The 19,801-nt window shown below is 30.7% G+C and overlaps 2 protein-coding genes across 2 annotated transcripts; one reads left to right on the top strand and one right to left on the bottom strand.

The window, feature by feature from the left end:
* Window positions 1–7,711: 7,711 nt before the first annotated feature.
* On the bottom strand, window positions 7,712–8,494 carry LOC11416650 (uncharacterized). Its single transcript, XM_003594225.3, has 2 exons — window positions 8,249–8,494; window positions 7,712–8,163 (listed from the first exon to the last, which is right to left on the bottom strand). Exons 1-2 carry the CDS (start codon window positions 8,400–8,402, stop codon window positions 8,012–8,014), a joined length of 306 nt encoding a protein of 101 aa, XP_003594273.1. The 5' UTR covers window positions 8,403–8,494; the 3' UTR covers window positions 7,712–8,011.
* Window positions 8,495–14,803: 6,309 nt separating this feature from the next.
* LOC11415654 (uncharacterized) lies at window positions 14,804–15,229 on the top strand. The gene has a single exon (XM_003594226.3). The coding sequence runs from the start codon at window positions 14,804–14,806 to the stop codon at window positions 15,227–15,229; it is 426 nt and encodes a 141-aa protein (XP_003594274.1).
* The last annotated feature ends 4,572 nt before the right edge of the window (window positions 15,230–19,801 follow it).

A 19,801-nucleotide genomic window follows, 5' to 3' on the forward strand; every position in this document is an offset into this window, starting at 1 on the left:
AAAATAAGTAAAAGCATAAATTTTCAAAAATACTATCATATAACAAATAGGGTACTTTATGTCCCCGTAAACTTAGCTCACTTGATAAGAGATAATGTATAATATATGCAAGAGTCGGACACCTCAGTTATTCACCTTTAAGAAGAATTTCTCTAAACCACTATATTACATCACAAAAAGAAGGGTACATTAAGACCAAAAAAAAAAAAAAAGAAGGGTACATTCTTATATTCTTTGTGTAAAAAAAATGATACTTTATTATTATTCTTTTATATACATATAAAAATAATTATCTGACATGTAATTAAAACAAATCAAAATTTATGTTGTTTGATAAAAATACTTTTTTTTTTAGTTAACATGTTATCTGACATGTAATCTAACAATATTGTTTTAAAAAATGTATATAGTCGGTAAAAAAAACTATTAAATAATAACACTACTCAAATACTACAATATGGTGTAAGTAAATTGGTCACTCTTATATATATTCGGAATATATGCTTAGTCAGTATTTGGTCTGGATCGATAATGAGTTTTTGTTTAAAAAATAATAATAATATAATGATAATACATATGATTATTTTACACTATCCCAATAAAATTTGAATCATGTCTCTTACAATTACAAAGTCATCAAGTTAACATCTCGTTCAATATTCATATTTGTAGAGCGACCACATTAACTTAAGCATCCAATAAGCCTTCTCTTTTATATAGCAAATTTAAATCAAACAAGATTTATAGGTATATGTAGTAAAAAAAAAAGATTTATAAGTATATAAATGATAAACCATGTATAGTGAAAAATATTATAGGTATATAAATGATATAAATCATATGTAAGTTTATAAATGATCAAACAAGGTTTATAAGCCTTCTCTTTTAATATTTTTTCATGATAAAATTTAAATTAAGTTCATATGTATGCCTTTTTATCTTGTGATTTAAATTTTGAATATTAAAAATATATGATAAAATTACTTTTCCTTTCTTATTTTTTTTCATCTTTGACGTAACTTATTTATTAATTAGGAATTTTATCTTATACAGATATTTGTGTTTTTTACGCAATAATGTATACGATAATAAACTGGTTAATTAGAAATTGTAGATTGATATAATACATGTAGGTCACCCAAAAAAAATTACATGCATATGTACATAGGATGTATATTTCAACTAAATCATTTTTTCAACAAAGAAAAGCAATTAGCGTTAGTAAATGTGAGTCGAATCAGTTAGGTTGGCACCACTCACCCAAACAAACAAATCCAAGAAAATATTATTAATAAAAACAAAACAAGTATGTATGGAGGGACATAGCCCAAATCCAAAGATAAAGAAAATTGTAAGAGATATTGATCGTCATTTCATTCATTTGATCAATAATATATATACATAAAATAGTCTCTTAGCCATCTCCAAAATCGAAATTGAAAGTTAAATAATCTCTAAAATCACTATAAAAAGTAGCAACGTAAGTCCCTTTGTGAAGATGTTAGCAAATCGATAATGATAGGGAACATGTAAGACTCGCACTTGACCATGAGAAACTTTTTCACACAAGAAGTGTATATTCATTTCAATGTATTTGGTGTGTTATTGTTGAACTGAATTGTCGGATAGATACATTGCAGCAACATTAACACAATATACCAAAGTAGCTTTTGTAACTGGACAATGTAGTTCTAAAAGTAAGTTTCTAATCAAGCAAGATTTAGACAGAACATTAGCTACTCCTCGATACTCTGCACTTAATCGAGGCAAGGCATAATGTATTTTTGCATAATAAGAGATCAAGTTATCACCAATATATACTCAATAATTAGAGATATATCTTCTTGTGTCGGGACATCTAGCCCAGTCTATGTTTGTATAAGCGAGTAGTTTCGAGAGAGGAGAGAGAGATATAGGTTGAGGCTAAACTCAATAGTGCCATGAATGTAATGAATAATACTTTTCATAAAGACATGTGTTGTGTTTTTGGGGTATGTATAAACAAGCACACTTCTTGAACTTCATAAGAGATATTTGATCTTGTAAATGTCAGGTACTACAATGCTCAAGCGAGGCTATGATATTATGTTGGATCTTCATAGGGGTTTCATGAAGAACCACTGAGTTTTGCCTTTGTATTCACATGTATGGGTGATGACTTGCCAGTAGACATACATGTGTGCTCAATAACTTCCTCTGCATATTTATTTTGAGAAAGAAAAATAACTGGACGGGCCTCAATCCTTCATGGAAAATTCAAAGTTAAGCTTAGACATAATCAATTCATAAAGATAGTCAGAAGAAGCGGCAAGAATGATGTCATCCACATACAAAAGAATATAGACGGTGTCATTGCCATGTTGATAAATAAATAAAGAGTGGTCAAAATAATTTAAGAGAATCCCATTGTGGTGACATAGTCGGTAAAATGTTGGTACCAAGAGTGGGGTGCTTGTATAAGTCCATGGAGAGAATTTTTTAGAAGACATACATGGCCAGGGAGTTGAGTATGATGTAAACCAGGAGGTTGGTGCATATACACACAGTTTAGGGCCGGCCCAACATATATTATGGCTCAAGGCGAAATCAAGAATGAGGCCTGTTAATTTATTATTAGTTTGTGCAAAAAAAAAAAAGTTATTAATTGTATTTGTTTTATGAAAGTAATATTTTAATTTAAAATTTCACTTTTCTTACTTTTTTGGATGCAAAATCATTCATTAAATTATTGTGATTGATTTCGTTTAACAACTCTTTTTCAATCGACAACAAGACAAAACCATTTAATCTTTATGGACACACCGTTGATCTTAAATAAGATATTATTAAGTTTAACTTTAAATTTTATTTTCGAAAGACACAACGATTATATGAATTGTTGGCATTATTCTATAAGCAATATACGTATTTGAAAATGAAAGTTTTTTAATATTATTAAGTATTAAGTATATCAATTAGTGTATCATTTTCCACTTGTATTATTTCTCTTAAAATTTATTGCTTCATAAATAAATATGAGGTATTGGAAATAATCGGTAAAAAAATTGAGGCCTTAGGCAAAGGCCTAATTAGCCTACAGCTTGGGCTGGTCCTGACACAGTTTCATAAAGGTTGCCATGCAAAAAGGCATTCTTGACATCCAATTGATGGAGACATCGTGATTTAGATAACACAACACTTAGTATCATGTGAATTGTCGACATATTGACTACGAGGTTTTAGGCTTCACCATAATCAATACGAGTTTGTTGATTTGCACCATTACCGACAAGATGAGCTTTGTATCACTCAAAAGATCCATCATAATTTTTCTTATACCTAAAAGTCCACAATCTTTGAATAACTTTGGCATTTGACAAACGAGGAACCAAGTCCCACATCTTATTTTTAATAAAGCATCATATTCGTTTCAATTATGATCATTTAATGCATCAATGAGATTTTTGTGTAAGGAATGTATAGAAATTTAAGTTTAGGTATGAAGATTAAAGAGCTTACGAAGCTTAATAGTATCATGTTATGTCCGGGTAGTCATTTGAGGAGAGTAACGTGGCATTGTGAGTGAAGTTGGTTGGACCGAAGGGGAAATATGTTGATCAATGGATTGGTTTGAGGGAGAGGAAGAAGTAAGTGTGGGTGAAAGGTTTTATTCCGAGTATTGGGGTTTTGGTCTTCTGAAGGTTGCTCTGATTAAGTTTTTGTTTGGGGATAGGTGGTGTGAGTTAGCTCATTTGCGAGTTGAATAAAGGTTGGATCATATGGTGTAGGGGCAGCATAGGTATGTGACTAAAGAGGAAAAAAAATTATAGCTAGCCTTAATATGAGCATTTAAATTAAAAAAGGGAACTTACCAAAAAAAAAAAAAAGGGAAAATATTTTCTTCAAAAATAATATGTATAAAAATAAATATTTTACGACTTGACAACTCGTAACACTTATATCCTCTATGATTTGGTGAAAAATCCAATAACACACATGGTGTTAATCGAGCTTGAAATTTATTTCTAGAGCTTATAACTTATTCTCAACTTGAAGATGAGAATATGAAGGATCTTTTAGGTAGAGTATTTTGGTGGATGATTGCAGGACAAGCTTTTCATTCGGAAGGATGTTGTGGAGGGAAAGCTTTTGGTGGGTCATTTGCAGTGTATGGTGCAAAAATGATGGGGTTACAGAGGAATGTGCAAGAAGGGTTTTGATGATGTTATTTATGATACGAATTTTTCTTTCACCTTTTTACATTTTGCAGGGATGTGAGGACAAGAAAATCTCAAGGACGTCTCATTGCGTTCACAAAATTTATTAAAAAGAAAGCTATCATATTATTTTTCATTGTGGCATTGAAAACTTTTAATTGCTCTTTCAAATTATGTTTTAATGTGAACTAGAAATTAAAGAAAAATAGAATGAACTTGAGATTTATTTTGAAGAGGAAAATTCCATAATTTTTTTTTATCTAAACACACTTGATTTTTTTTTTCTCTTAAATTTAACTTAGATTTCATTCTAGAATAGCAACTTAAATATCTGTTTATTTTTATAGTATTAATTATTATTTTTCTGTTAACCCTACAGTTTATAGAAATAATGACTCTTAAAATCTAAAGTTTGGTTAAAAGGCATGTAAATTATGACCAAAAATTATTCTATTCAAATTCAAGTTCTTTCGAATGATTTATCCTTTGATAAAACTCATTAACTGCTCAATTCGAGTCACTTAATTTATTAATATATACACATATTTTTAATGGCGTTGCCTTAACTTTAATGTTTTTTTAGAGAAAAAGGTGTCAAATGTGCTGAAACTAATGAAATATATATTATATATAAAGATAATACAAGGTACCGTAAGTTTAGTTTAGTTTGTAAGAACATTGCATATTATATGAATGAGTTGTGGTTCGAACCTGAACACCCCATTTATCCACATTTATTAAAAATGTGTAAGCTCCAACCAGTAAACTACTTAAAAAATAAATAAACAGAGAATGCATAATTTTAGCTTGACATGTAAATCAATAGTCATTTGTTTGTAACCATGTTATTAGTGCTAAGAATTTACCAATGTTGTTAACAAGTAATCTCCGAAAACTAGGTTGACTATCTTTAGTGAATATTCTCTTCCCAACATTTAGAATACTTAGCTTGTAATAAAATAGACAACCCTTTAACTCATTTGGGTTGGCACAGTGGTATTGACTTGAAATTTAGAAGTGTGCTCCTCCTCAATATCTCAGGTTCAATTCCCTCTAGTGTTAATTTAGGTGTGCTAATTTAACTTCTTTAAAAAAAAAAATTTACAAACCCTTTATCTTTTATAGCATTAAAGAAAAATTTATGTGGGTCTCACCACCTTATGTATAACTCATTTTCCTACATATATTTCATCTAATAAAAAATGTTAGAAAGAGGATATCCATGACAATCCTCATCTTATAAAATATGCAAATGATCAATGTCTATTTTATTTCAAGTAATCTAAAGTTTGGGAGGAGAGACTTCACTAAGGACGTAAATTAAACAAATGATCAATGTGTATTTCATTACAAGTATTCTAAAAGTTGGGAGGAGGGACTCCACCAAAGATAGCCGGTCAGGTTTCCAGTAGCAGATGAGTGGCAAAACTGGTAAACTCGTTAAAAAAATTTTTTTGCCTATTGCTTTACGAATATTCTACTACATGCATTAAACTATTTTTATTATAAAAAATTGATTGACATACCTAAGCCGTATCTTATCTGGAATAACAAAACTTTGCCAGTCCTTATCACACGATAACTATCCAAGCATCATAGACCCTAATTTCAAATTATTGAAGCAGCAACAACAACCAAGACCTAAAAAAAATAAAATTATCCTACTAAATAGGATTGGCTACATGGATCAAAGTATGCCATAATGTTTTATAATGAACCACATTAGGATCCAACTCATTAATTTGAAATTTTTTTCTAATAATTTCTCTTATAAGTTTTTATAGGTCTTTCTCCGACTCTAGTGGTCTACTACCATTCATTTGATCCACTCTCAATACAAAATTTACAGATCTTCTCTTTACATGTCCAAACCACCTAAATTAGGATTGACTGCATGGATCAAAGTACGCCATAATATTCTATAATAAACCATATTAGGATCCAACTCATTAATTTGTAAATTTTTCTAATAGTTTCTCTTATAGGTCTTTCTCTGACTCTAGTGGTCTACTATCATTCATTTAATCTACTCTACTTAATACAAAATTTACAGGTCTTCTCTCTACATGTCCAAACCACCTAAGTCTATTTTACATCATCTTTACTACTATATGTGTCACCCCAACTCTCTCTAACATTGTCATTTTTAATTCTATCATATCTATTCTTACCACACATCCAACGCAACATCTTTATCTCCCTACACTTATTTTCATTCTCGTTATCATTCTTAACCACTCAACACTCCAATATCTAGTTCATTTCGGTATTAACAAATTGAAATTGTAATAAACTAACAATATGACACATCATTCTTACGAAATCCTAGATTCAAGTTAAGCATTACAAAATCCAAAATGCAAGACAATAAACCTTAAGTTCAAACTCTAAGCTGACTTATTGAACAAAACAACTTTGGCGGTTTAACGCCCTAGTAATGACAAGTATGAAGATATTGAAGGAAGACAGATAAACAAAGATAATCAGTGATTATCCCTGTTTCGGTACACCAGTAGAGGGAATGCAAGGAGGGAAAGGAATAAGAAATTGGCCACAACTAACATTTCTAACTTGGCAACATATTTTCATACCATGCCATCACAAATTGGAAGGAAATGTAAGAAGTATGATACAAGAAGCTTAAGATTTAACACAATCACATAATTCCGGCAAGGGCAAACAAAATTTAAGAACTTAAGACTCAATTATTTCTGCAACAAAAACCAGTAACTCCTAGACTACCATTATACCCATCAGTCTAATGACAAATAAGTGTGCGCTTGAAAATCATAGTTTCCATGATATCACCTTGAGTTAAGCTCAAAGCAACAACTGGAAACTTTGGTTTTGTTGACTTCACATTGAAAGCTATCCTATTCCTGCACATTTCCAAACAAACCCTAAGTTGACGCAACGTTGGTGTTACCGTGTGACTACACACTCAAATTGTGGAATTAACCATTTGCAAATGCAAAGTAAGACTATTTACAAAAAATCAGAGATGAAGTCACACAGTAAGTGAAGTTCCATTTAGTATTGCAGTATAACACTGCAAAAAAAAGTGCTTTAAGATTCAATATCCCTAAACTAAGCGACACAATGCAATACCAAGACACCAAAGTTAAATGCATAGAGCAAATCACAAATTTATTATTCCTATAAACAAAATGTAGACTTGTATTGTATCAATTTTGAAGTAGAATGCAAATAGTAGTGTACTTATATAGTAATTCTTCTAATTCTATTTGTCAAAAGTACTCAACAAACGTGAATCTGCAACACATCAGAAGCATCACAAAGACGTTAAATTGCACATTTGATGCTGTAAGAAATGTCAATAATAGATAGTTAAATATCTACACATGTTACTCACTAGTACTTATAGTATCTCTTCTAAAAACCTCATCACAAAGACGTAAATTCGCGTGTTTTCTACGGTGAGAAACACTAATAATAGATAGCTATTCATCACAAATGTCACTCATCAGTCACTCCACCAAACCAAAAACAACTTATTATTGTCCAACTCAAGATTTGTTCCATTACTAATAAGTAGCAAACAACATAGAATTCATGAAGTTGCATTCAAAGGGAATCATTTATTTAAAAACATAACACATTTACCCTAAAATGCAAAAGTACACAAAACAAAACAAAACACAGAAATCTACTAACTTGTTAACCAAATTGATACACATAATCCCTCAAAAATCATCATCACAATAACAACAACAATACATAGAAATCTGATTATTCAACAACTCATTAAAAAGAGGGTTTTTTCTTTCTTCATTGAATATGAACAAAAAAAAAAATCATTTTTTGTTGTGACGAGCTACCTCAGCATCATTGGGAAAGAAACCCATGATTCTCCCAGCAGAATTCTGATAAGCATACATGAATCCACCCATAACACCAATCAATCCACCAGTCACCATTGAAGGTCCTCTAATTCCAGGCTTAATCCCTAAAACACAAAAAACCCCAATTTCAAAATTTACAATTTTTTTAATTTAAAATTCATATTAATTCAATTGAAGAAAGATGGTTACCGGAAAGATAACCGACGGTGACGGAAATGCCGGCGATGGTGGTGAAACGGAGGTAGTCGAGAGTGTTGAAGTTTCCGACGACGGTGGTGAATGGTGGGTTGCGATCAATGACTGGGTAATCTGGTTTTGTTGATGCAGTTATGTCTGTGTTCATCTTTTCGATTTTCTCTGTGGATCGATTCTGCTAGAAGAAGAAGAAGAATCAGTGTGTTTGTTTGTGCTGTGTTTTGTTTCACTTTCTCTTTCTGATTCATTTGTGTTGTCTTTGGGCTTGGGCTTCATAGTTAAATATGCTTGAGCAATGGAAATGTTTTTGTGATACTATTTACACACTTATTCTTTGCTAATATTTTTTTTTTTTTGTGGTGGCCAGGGTTTGAACCCGGACCTTGCATATATTATTCATTGTCCATACCAACTTATCTAAGCTCACAAGAACATTCTTTGCTAATATTTTTAGAGAATATATTAATTTGAAAATTTATAAATAGATGATCAAAGGTCTTTGTTGACTATTGTATCATCTCTATAAAAACAACGTAATGGTTTTGGAGATGGTATCAATGGTCACTATTGATCATGCTATCATAACCTCTTCTGGAGAAAAGGTAAGAAAGAAAAGAGAATAATGAAACAAGATGGGAATTGCAATGATTCTGGAAAAGAATGCAAAACTATTTATATCCACGACAGAGTCTTAGATCATAACTACGTTTAAATGAAACGTATAAAGTGAATCAAATCTATCAAAAGTACATTCAAATAAATCGTCCAAACATTGCTTGTAACGTCATAGTCTAAATTTCGGCCGTTTTAGATTATATAATCCGAACCAAAGCTTGATATCGGTTGAGATTATATAATCCAAAAAACAACCAAATTGCGTTAAAATTTGTGATTTGGGAGGCTTGGAAACTATGATCAGAACACATAAAATTTAAAAACTACCATTTAATTAGATTCTGCAACAACAAAAACATATATTAAACCTAACAACGTAAAACAACATAATTAAACGCAAACCAGATCATGAATTAGCCAAACTAAATTATTCATCTGATCTATCCATAGAAGTATTGATTTCTTCGTACGTCCTGAGTCGAATCAAACTTTTCTTAATATTATGGAAATATCTGACAAAGAAGCATTTAACGTGTAAGAAAGTCATTAGCAATTAACTAACGAATATTATACAATTAATTTTTGTTTTCCATTTAGGCTCTAGTTGATAAGGCTACACTGGTTCATATGATTTATGATATCAGAGATCCTATCGATAATAATCGAAATATATCAGTAAATAATTTATAAAGTGTTTTAACGTCTAGGAGTAGACTAATATTTAGGATTTTTTAACTTTTTTTTTTTTGAAAGGAGGATTTTTTAACTTATTGTCAATTGCTTTATATACAAACAAATTCTCAAACTCAGTTCAAAAGATTCTTGTTACGCGAATTAAGGTTTTTTTTTTTTTGTTTTATTTATAATGTTCTTTGTTTATTTTTTATTGTATTCTTACTCAAATCCGTTAATAATTGTGTGCTTGGATATCTAGATAAATTATTGCATTTCTATAAATTTGTAACATTTTTAACATACAGATCATTGACCTATTTCGACCGTTCTTGTGAGGAGGAAATGTTGGGTTTTTTGCTTGTGTCAGTGTAGGAAAAACTATGTTTATATGGAACTTTTTTTTTTTTTTTGAAGGAAATGATTATATGGAACTTATCATCCCTAAAAAAAAAAATGGAACTTATCAATAAAGTTACTAAGGCTCATGGCATGTGTTAGCTTAGTGAACTCGTTATTGTTTTTCTGGCAATAATTTAATCTTGTTTAAATTTTAATTTATTTTTTAATCTATGCTCACTGTATTCATTTATTAATTAGATGGTTTATATGTTTTCACCGGTGTTGAGAAACACCCCCAAGCTGACAATAACTTGTACGTTAACATGGTTAAGAGTGATTTAATTAAAATTAGTGATAAGTAGGTAAACATAATGTTGTTCATGATAAACACTTAACTATATAAGTTTACTTATTATGGATTAAAAAAAGGAAATAATAATTAATTTCATGTAGAAAAGTTGTTTTTTAATCATTCAATAAGTTGAATACACAATAAGTTGTACCTTCAATGGGGAGAATATTTTTTAGAGTCTTATAAGACCTGAGGTCTTACTTAAGATCCTCACTTTAAAGCGGGATCCGCACTCTTTTAATGATAAAAAATTGAAATATAATGATGTAAAGTTATTGACAATTGATTAGTGGGTCCAATTTAAGAACTTTGTGTGAGATCTGAGTTTGAGTGATTGAGTGCTTATTAGATACTACTATTAAAAAATTATAAATAAGTGATGCGTACACGTGAGACTCATTTAAGAACCCAAAAATAGGCGTGTCCATTGTGGATGCTCTAAAGAACCCTTCTTAACATTTAACTTAAAAGTTAGATTGATCATGTTGTTGAATGTATCAATCATCGTAAATTTTTATCAAAGTTTTAGGTAAAATTCTTGGACAAAAATGCAAAATCAATTGAACAAATTTTTCCTTCAACCAAGAGAAGGAAAGGAGCTTAATTTTGTCCACTAATCGCAAAATCGAGCAATCTTTACCATTGAAAATCCTGTTATTTCTTTCTTTTTATATTTCCCACACAGTAGCAAACCAAATGACGCTAAAAAATGAATGTCGCACCCAAAACTGAATTGTTTGAAATGATCTCAAGCAACGAACGGTAGAACCATAGAAAGACCAATCCATTGAAGAATGTAGTTCCAAACCGACACAAAAGACGACCAATGAAGAAATAAGTGATTGACAATTTCCAAAGAGTCACACCTAGTAACACACAAGCAAGAGTCATGATTTATGGCACCACGTCGAAATAAGTTATCCTTTGTTGGTAACCTATTCCGAAACAGACGCCAAAGCAAAAACCACAACCTTCATAGGGATATCCTTATGCCAAAGAAACTTCACATCCATCAGAACGTCAACTGTAGGCTGAGATGTCAAAAAATTGTAAGTACTACGAACAGAGTAAACATTTGATTTTTTCCAACGTCCATAGCCATCTGTCTTCGTTATCTACATGCTTAGTCACATTTTGAAGCAATAAACATAAATCCACCACCTGCTCCTCCTCCCACGCAAACAACCTCCGCCTCCACTTCCACGCATCCCCATTCTCCCCTCACCCTAACTGGAACATATAAAAAACTGACACCCATTTGGACATCGATAACTCAAACAATCTACTAAATCTTTCTCTAAGGACACCCCACCTACCCACACATCCGACCAAAAATAAAATTTCAACTGGTAAAATGTCAAAGTTGTTAGGTTGAACATGATGATCGGGATTCGAACTCTGACTTTTTAACTTGTGCGTATGAGTTTCTAATGACATTTGTTGTTTTGTTTATTAAAAAAAATAAAATAAATATTTATTAGATGAGTCTCATTAATTATCTTTATTTTGGTAAATTAAAAATTCATTTAAAAAAATGACTCATACATGAACATGAGCTCCATTCAAGTTATTAAGAAGTATATAATGTAATTAATCGAGTTAGAAAAATAAAGTTGCACGATTGACAATTCCACTTGTTGAGTAGGAGAAAGAAAGTACTCCAATTGAAGTACATCGTTGTTAGCATGTTTTGTTACTTTGTTCACATATTTTTTCAAAATAAACTTTGCTTGTTCTTAATACGATTTGGTACGAAGCACTCATGCAAGAGATACAACACTCACATCGATATATCGACACTCGTAATAGTTTAAGATATAGAAAATAATTGAACACAATTATGTGTCAACGTTGTGTTGGTGTCAAATAACAATATGTGTTAGACATCATCATACACGTCTTTCATCTTAAGTATCAATAGTAGGGTTAGGATTACCACGTAGTTTCATAGTAGTTTAAGATATTAGATGGAACAATGAGCTCCATAAGGTTAATAAAGTCAAGACTTGTATTAGTAATATTGGCTGAAACTTGCATGCCTTTCTACCTATTGTAACAATGTTGAATAAATCCACACGCAAATATAGAGATTAATTTTTCAAAGATCACACAAACGACAAATTTTTTGGCTAATAGTCATTAATAATTTATTTTTGATACTCCTCCTATGCGATAAGACTTTTTATTTTTATTTGAAATCACCTAACCCCTTTTTTTGATGTTGCGCGCAATAAAGTCCTTTCAAACTAAGCTCCAAATTAATACCTGTTTCTTATTGGACATAGTGCAACACAAGTTATATGTATCTCTAACTAAATCACACACTACTAACTGCTACAACAAAAAACTGCTACTGTTACAGATAATTTGACCTGTGAAATGTAGTCCCTTGACCCTTATTGCTTCATCAACTTTTTATGCTTGTATGTTGTTAAATTGGCCAAAATTACTCATATACTTCCACCAACATCATTCAATCTAATTTTTTGACTAATGAAATTCAAATATAATAAATTTTACAATGCACGCCTTGTCTAATCTTTGTGTCTTAATTTAATCTCAATCAGTCAATCTATGTTTCAAATTTCAAATATATATGTGAAGAAAATAATACATGAGGTGGGGGGGCTCTTTTGGTTCATAAAAGAAGCATCCAAACCAAGTAGTAATTAGTGGTATCTGCAGCTTTCATTTCTGCATGCCATTCACATCCAAATGCTTGATGACAAAGAAGTTGCATAGAGATATTAAGAGAGAGAAAAGAATGTTGGTATGTTTGTCTTTGTCATACATAATTATTCAATCAAAGCATGATGACCTCCCAAGATTATTCCTCCTTCTTAGACTTGTCTTTTTGCTATTATACTTCCCCCAAGCCCTCAACTCCTCCCTCCTCCCAACAAAAGCAAAAAGTTAAGATCATATTAGATAGAAATTATATAATTAATTAACAAATTTAAACACTATGCAACGATAATGTATTTTTATGTTATCAACTCATAATGTTATAGTACTATGTCCAAAAACATTTTAACAAACACATGTTGGAGAGTCTAAGAGAGTGTCGAGAGTAACAACAAATCAATAATTCAGGATCACAAAAGAAAAAGACGTCAAATCTCCAACAAAAACCTAAAATATTAGGTGTATAAGAATTATCTATCTTATATATCCAAGATTTCATTTATTTCTAGTAAAGATGTCAAAATGGGTTGGACCTGTCGGGTTGGTCAGTTTAACCCGCCATATTTAGTGGGGTGGGTTGAGATTTTGAACTCGTCATTAATTGAGTGGCCGCTCCGCCTAACCCTCTAAAAAATGGGGCGGTGACGGGGCGAGTCGGGTTGGCCCGTTGTGTTAATATTAAAAAGAAACTCTATGTTATTTTTACTTCTTTTTATTTATAAGTCGTCACAATCAATTTTCCAATTTTCTCCTCCGTATAGCGGAGAAAAAATTCAATTAATTTTATCACTTGTTTCGTGATTTTAGCCTTATATTTTTAACAGTTATTCAATTGATAACTCATGAAGTTTTATTTTTGAATGTCTTATTGATTTATTATAGATTTTTATATGATGTAATTTATATGTTAGAATGATTATTTTCGTATTTTTAGTGGAGTCATTAGTTATATATATTTATATTTCCTTAAATTGACTTTAAATATATAAATTTTTACATTGTTTATGTGAAGTTTTAATTAATAATTAAAAAAAACATTGACTCGTCAACCTACCAACCCGTCAGTCTACTATAAAATGGATTGGAGTGAGATTTTCAACCCTACATCTCTAGTTGGACCACCCCCACTCCACACATTTTTAAACGGGTTATTGACGAGCAGAGACGAGTTGGCTCTTGCCATCCTTAATTTATAGTTGATGGAGAACTTAATCTCTCACATTTGAATCCAACAACATCTACTAAGCAAAATGATATCAAATTAACCGGCACACTAACTATTTCTCAATTGAACCAACTATTTTGTAACCAAAAAAAATTGAACCAACTATTTAGGTCCCATTTTTAAGATATTGCTTTAAACTCAAGAACTAAATCTAAAAGGAAAAAGTAAATGAGTTTTTTTACATGAAAACAAAAGCACACAAAAAAGACTCCACCACACACTATCTCCAAAGTTGAAGAGGGGTTAAGGGACATGTTGGCAGAGCATCACTCAGACTTATTATTCCTCCAAACACACCCTTCCATGTGCTACTTCCTACATTCCTTTGTCCATTTCTTCTAGTCCTTTTCTGCTTTAGGATTGCTTTAGCCTCTTAGTACATAAAAAATGCAGAGATATGCTCGTGCCTTCTTCCCCCACATACACTCCTTAGATATTGCCCAATCAACATCTTCTTTTTGGACTTTGCATCCTACCTGCCGATTCTCATTCCCTTATTTAAATCATTTTAAATTTCATCATGTTACATAAAGTAACTTTTTTTTTTTACATTAAACTATATAATCTTAACCATATTCTATATTTACACTATTTTCCATCACCCTATAAATACTCAACTATATAACTCATGCTTTCTTAAAACTACCACAAACATATAATGGGAAGGGAAAACCATGACCCTACTATTGTTGTTCACTCTTCCATTGCACTTCTACAAGAGAGGTTTAGACAATTGGAAAGAGTAAAAGAAATGAGAGAAGAGAGAGAGCTAAAGAAAATGCTCAATGAACCAAAACAATTCAATTCAAATACCATTCCTAGTTATGATTATGATCAATCAACAAGGTTGTTTTCTTCCAACCATGAATTGATCATACCATCAAAGTCTTCACCACCTCATGTTTCTCTTTCTCTTTGGCCAACAACATCACAACAAGACGACTACTATACAAGTATGAAGAGTCCAGTTTCAATGAACTTATGCACCACAAATTATACAAAAAACTTGCAGACTTCATGGAAGAATGGTCATGATTGTGACTCTCCCTCTGATTCTGGTGTTGACACTTCTCTTCACCTGTAAAAGAATCCATATATATAATTGTCTAATGATTTAGCTTCTTTAGTGAGTAGTGATTGTGACACAATAGCCTCTTTATGTGGTGGCTTGGCAGTGGCACAAATGTATCATCATATAGTCAAGTTAGCTATCCCTTTTTTTTGTCTTAATCGCCGTCTTCTTCCTAAGGGAAGCTAGGGCTCTGGTAATCCAGAGTTCGTTGGGAAGCAAGTAAAGTCTTGTCAAATATTGTTTCAATTAATTTAGCATCTATTATCACTATTTGTCTAATATAGTATTAAGAAAAGATTAAATGATATGGCCTTAAATGGCATGAACAAGAGGGTTGTTTTAAAAAATTTATGTCACAAAATATGTATTAACCATATGTTATTTTCTTGGTTAGTTTTTGGTTTCTTTTTTGTTGGTTTGGTTTATAATCTAGTTGTAGTGTATTTTTGGTTAGGAATATTAGTCCTTTACAACTTTTCACCAATCTACTTGGTAATTAATTATTTTATTTTTCCTAAAAAAAGGGAAATGGAATATAGGGTTTGCATAATTTTGGTAATCTAGTACTAGTGATAATGTGCCCTACCCCTATTGCAATTTTTTTTGTTGTTATAAAATGGTAACCTTTTGATTAAGTTGATATGGACATGGAAATGGCTCATAAAGGAAATTTCCACAAACCACAGTTGATGAGATGACTCCAAAAATAATGAAGGAAGAAGAAAGTTCAAATGTAAAAACAAAAGCAAAAATAAAAAAGAATGCATGCAAGAACAAATCCCTGTAAACAAGTAAACGGTTTTCATGCAAACTGATTTACAAAAAAATACAACAATGAAGATGTCTTCAAAGTGCAATGAGTCCAAAATTGTCTTTTCTGTATGTTTGGACATGAGATAACCTCACAAAGTCCAACCACCTAAATTCTAATATGTTAGTGTTGCAAAACTAACGGATTTTTTTAATACTGCTTTAAAATATGTTAGACAAAATTATTTTTGTTATTCCATCTGTCTTTAATCATGTTTCTTTGCTCTTTAATTTAAAGACTGTTTTCAAACTTTCATATTCATTAATATTTTCTTTGCAAAAATATTTCTTCTTAATTTACAATTGTGAAACATAAATTTATTTTCTCTCTCGATATCAATAATTGTACATGTAATTATGGAAAGGTAAAACATTTTTTTTTTTTTACAAATTTATCATTAAAGTTTGTTATTTTAATGGCAAATTTTATGGTACACCCACTATATTTGAGTGTACCGGTACACTCACTCTTTAAATTCATAGTTAAATGAGTTGTTTTTTGAAGAAAAATATTTTTTTTTTATCATTTATAATTATAGTAACTAAATCTTATTCATCAAAAGTGTCAACGAAATAATTTTTTATTTTTTTAAATTTTTATCACTCATAATTGAGAACATTCATTATTTTTTATGATAATATGTAAAAAAAGTTACTATGATTCTTATAAACAATTAAATGATGTTTTTCTTATGAAATGTTGTTCTATAAAATATAAATATTGACAAATAGCTATTTAATACATAAAAAATGATCGTTCATTTATATAATTAAGAAGTAGGAGTACCGGTACACCTCATTTTGTGAGTGTACCGTAGAAGTTCCCTATTTTAATACCTACGAATTTTGTAAAAGAGTTTTATAATAAGAGACGGAATAAAAAAACAATTTTTTTTTATTAAATGAAATTAATACATTGGTATCATATGCAATTTTGTAAATTACACTGCAATATGTATGTAGCCATCGAATTTCAATCATCAAAGTAATGGCTTTATTTCAGCTAGAGAGTTTGAAACAAGCAACATAACATTCCTTTATGATATTGGAACATTACATAATGTAATTAAATATATTTCATAAGTATATATATCAATCAATCATATTCAATCAATGCATCAACTCCATGACATTTGATGATAGAGCTCAAACAAATATTAGCCGAAACAATTTGCGCATTATTAACAAAGAACTCTCCTCTACCACGGTTATGATCATCCTCATCATTTTGGAGCTCATTCCTGAAGGAACAAGAGTACCAGTTGGAAAATGAGATAAATCATTGAAGACTAATGGCATAGGAATTGCATGACTTAGTATGAAATCTTCAATTCCATTAGCTGAAATAGCTGAGGCAGACAATTCTCTATCACCTGGCATAAAAAAAGTTAACTCCCTAATTGGTTGTGATGTTCCATTTAGCATCTGCAAAAGCATTGCAAATCCATAGAAAATTTTTGCTCTCATGTCACCTATTGCTGCTTGTAAATCAGTATGGTTAAAAGGATGTATAGTAGTAGATTGTGATTGTGCAAATCCAAGGAGAAAAAGAAACATAAACAAATATTGTAGACCCATTTTGGAGAAAAGGGAAGAAAAGAAATTTGATAGGTAAAGATAGGGATGCGTGTGAATAAATTATAGGTGTCTAGAAAAATAATTCTTTATATTATTCATTAATTTGATTCAAGTTAGTTAGACTTTAATAAGATTCACTTGACTAACTCCAATAAGTCAAAGTTTAATTTAACTACACTAAAAAAAATAAAAATTAGTGAGGGAAATTTAGCGAGCAAAAACGTGAAATCGCTCTCTAATTTTGTTACTAAATTTTGCGATGAAGTAATTTTTAAAAGATTTCATTTTTTCCGTCACTAATTTCCCTCCCTAATTTCTCTTGAAATAGTTAGAGTCTAACTTAAAGAGTCTTGATAAAAATAAATTAAAAGCTATTGCTTAACCTTTTGTGGATATATTTGAAGTTTAAAATCCATGATCAATGCATGCCCAAGATCTAGCTTTCTTTTTATTTTTCCATTTCACACAATTTATTTATTGACAATTTCACACAAAAATCTTGGGGAAAAGAAGAAATGAGAGATGATATTTTCATCAAAAATGGGAAGGGCGATTGCATGATTTAAAAAGATTAATTTCTTTGTAAGCAACTACACCTACTACCAATACCATATGAGCTTTTCATATTATGCTTTAAGTAGCATATGCACTTGATGTATCAAGATATCAGTAAATTATAAAATTAAAATAAAAAATCCTAGATATCATAGTTTCGATCTACAACACAAGTAAAGCTAAAATTTAAAATCATGGACACTGTAAGAAATTAGCTAACTGAATGGTATAGATATCATAGTTCCAATGCTTATATACAATAATATATTGTCGCTATCAATTGAGTTATAAGGACGGTCTCAATTTATCTTAGCTTTAATAAAATTTAATTCTGAGAGCTACAACACTAAATTATACTAATTGTCTTCCATGTCGGGAGGCAAAATTCCAGGTTACATGACTTGGATACCGAGAAACACATTTAAAAAACTATAGTCTATTTACACCCCCCAAAAAAATGTAGTCTATAAGGTGAAAATATGATGTATCTATAACGCTCAAGATTTTGATGCCTATTATTATGAGAGGAACAATCGATGGCTCTCCCACTTTTGACCCTACGCCTCCATAAGGTGAAAATGTACTTTTTTAAAGTGATTTTTTTCAATGTTAATGGATAATGGCATTTGTCTTTTATGGGACGACTTTAATTTCTGTATGTAAAGATAATGTAAATTTTTTTAATATTGTGAATCGATCATAATCGATGAATTGTATTTTAATTTTTTTTACATTAATTATATTTCCTTAAAGATTTATCTAGACAATATTCACTTTAAAGATAATTTGTGATTGGGAGTTACGATCAGGAGTTACGACCTGATGCGTATTGATCCATACCGAAATAAAATCAGAAACCACCATTTTTGTGAGGTGGATTCTCTGTCTTTGTACGACGAGATATGGGAGTGATGGTAGGTAGAACACTGTTGATAAGAAGAACATTTCTTATGAAGCTAACAATCTCCAATCTTACTAATAATAATGAGGTTTCACTGTCAATATTCGTCGGTATAATTTGGATCTATAAATTACTCATGTTTGAGGGTCTATGCAAAGAGAGTCGAAATTAAATACTAATAGAAAGCAGACATTGTTTTAATAAAATTAGGCTTTGAATGATGTTCTAGCTCAAATGCAAAATTACACTTAATATATTTTAGAAAAACATGTTATATAGTGCGTAATTTAAAAAAAAAAAGTAAGTTCTTCCCTCCTAAACTCTTAATCCAAACACAACTTAAAATTATTTACTTAATTGCTTTTGAGCAAAAAATTATCTACTTTATTAGATAAAGTGAATTATTAGTGTACCATATTCGAAAAAGGACCATATCGTAAAGCTCCTATTTCACCTAAAATTGACAAGCATGGTGGGATTTTGAACAATGTGCATAAGATAAAAGCAATGTACATTTTGTATTGTGACATTTCAAACAACTCCCTTTCCACATGTAAAGACAATCTTACAAATTTTGAAGCTAAACTAAGCAAATGATGAGAGCATGTACTTAGTGGAATGAAGTTGTTGATATTGTAGTGGATTGAGAATGAGATGAGATCCCATTATCCTCATTTATACATGGCATGGTTTGCAACCAATTGGTCTATGATTTCTCAATTTTTTATTTAAGAGAGATT

The sequence above is a fragment of the Medicago truncatula genome, chromosome 2 (assembly GCF_003473485.1).
Source record: "Medicago truncatula cultivar Jemalong A17 chromosome 2, MtrunA17r5.0-ANR, whole genome shotgun sequence".
In the NCBI taxonomy this organism is placed as follows: Eukaryota; Viridiplantae; Streptophyta; class Magnoliopsida; order Fabales; family Fabaceae; genus Medicago; species Medicago truncatula.

Coding starts and splice junctions, on each gene's coding strand:
- LOC11416650 (XM_003594225.3), bottom strand. CDS start 8,402: ATGAACACAGACATAACTGCATCAACAAAACCAGATTACCCAGTCATT. Junction 8,164..8,248: donor CACCGTCGGTTATCTTTCCG/GTAACCATCTTT, acceptor TTTGTGTTTTAG/GGATTAAGCCTGGAATTAGA.
- LOC11415654 (XM_003594226.3), top strand. CDS start 14,804: ATGGGAAGGGAAAACCATGACCCTACTATTGTTGTTCACTCTTCCATT.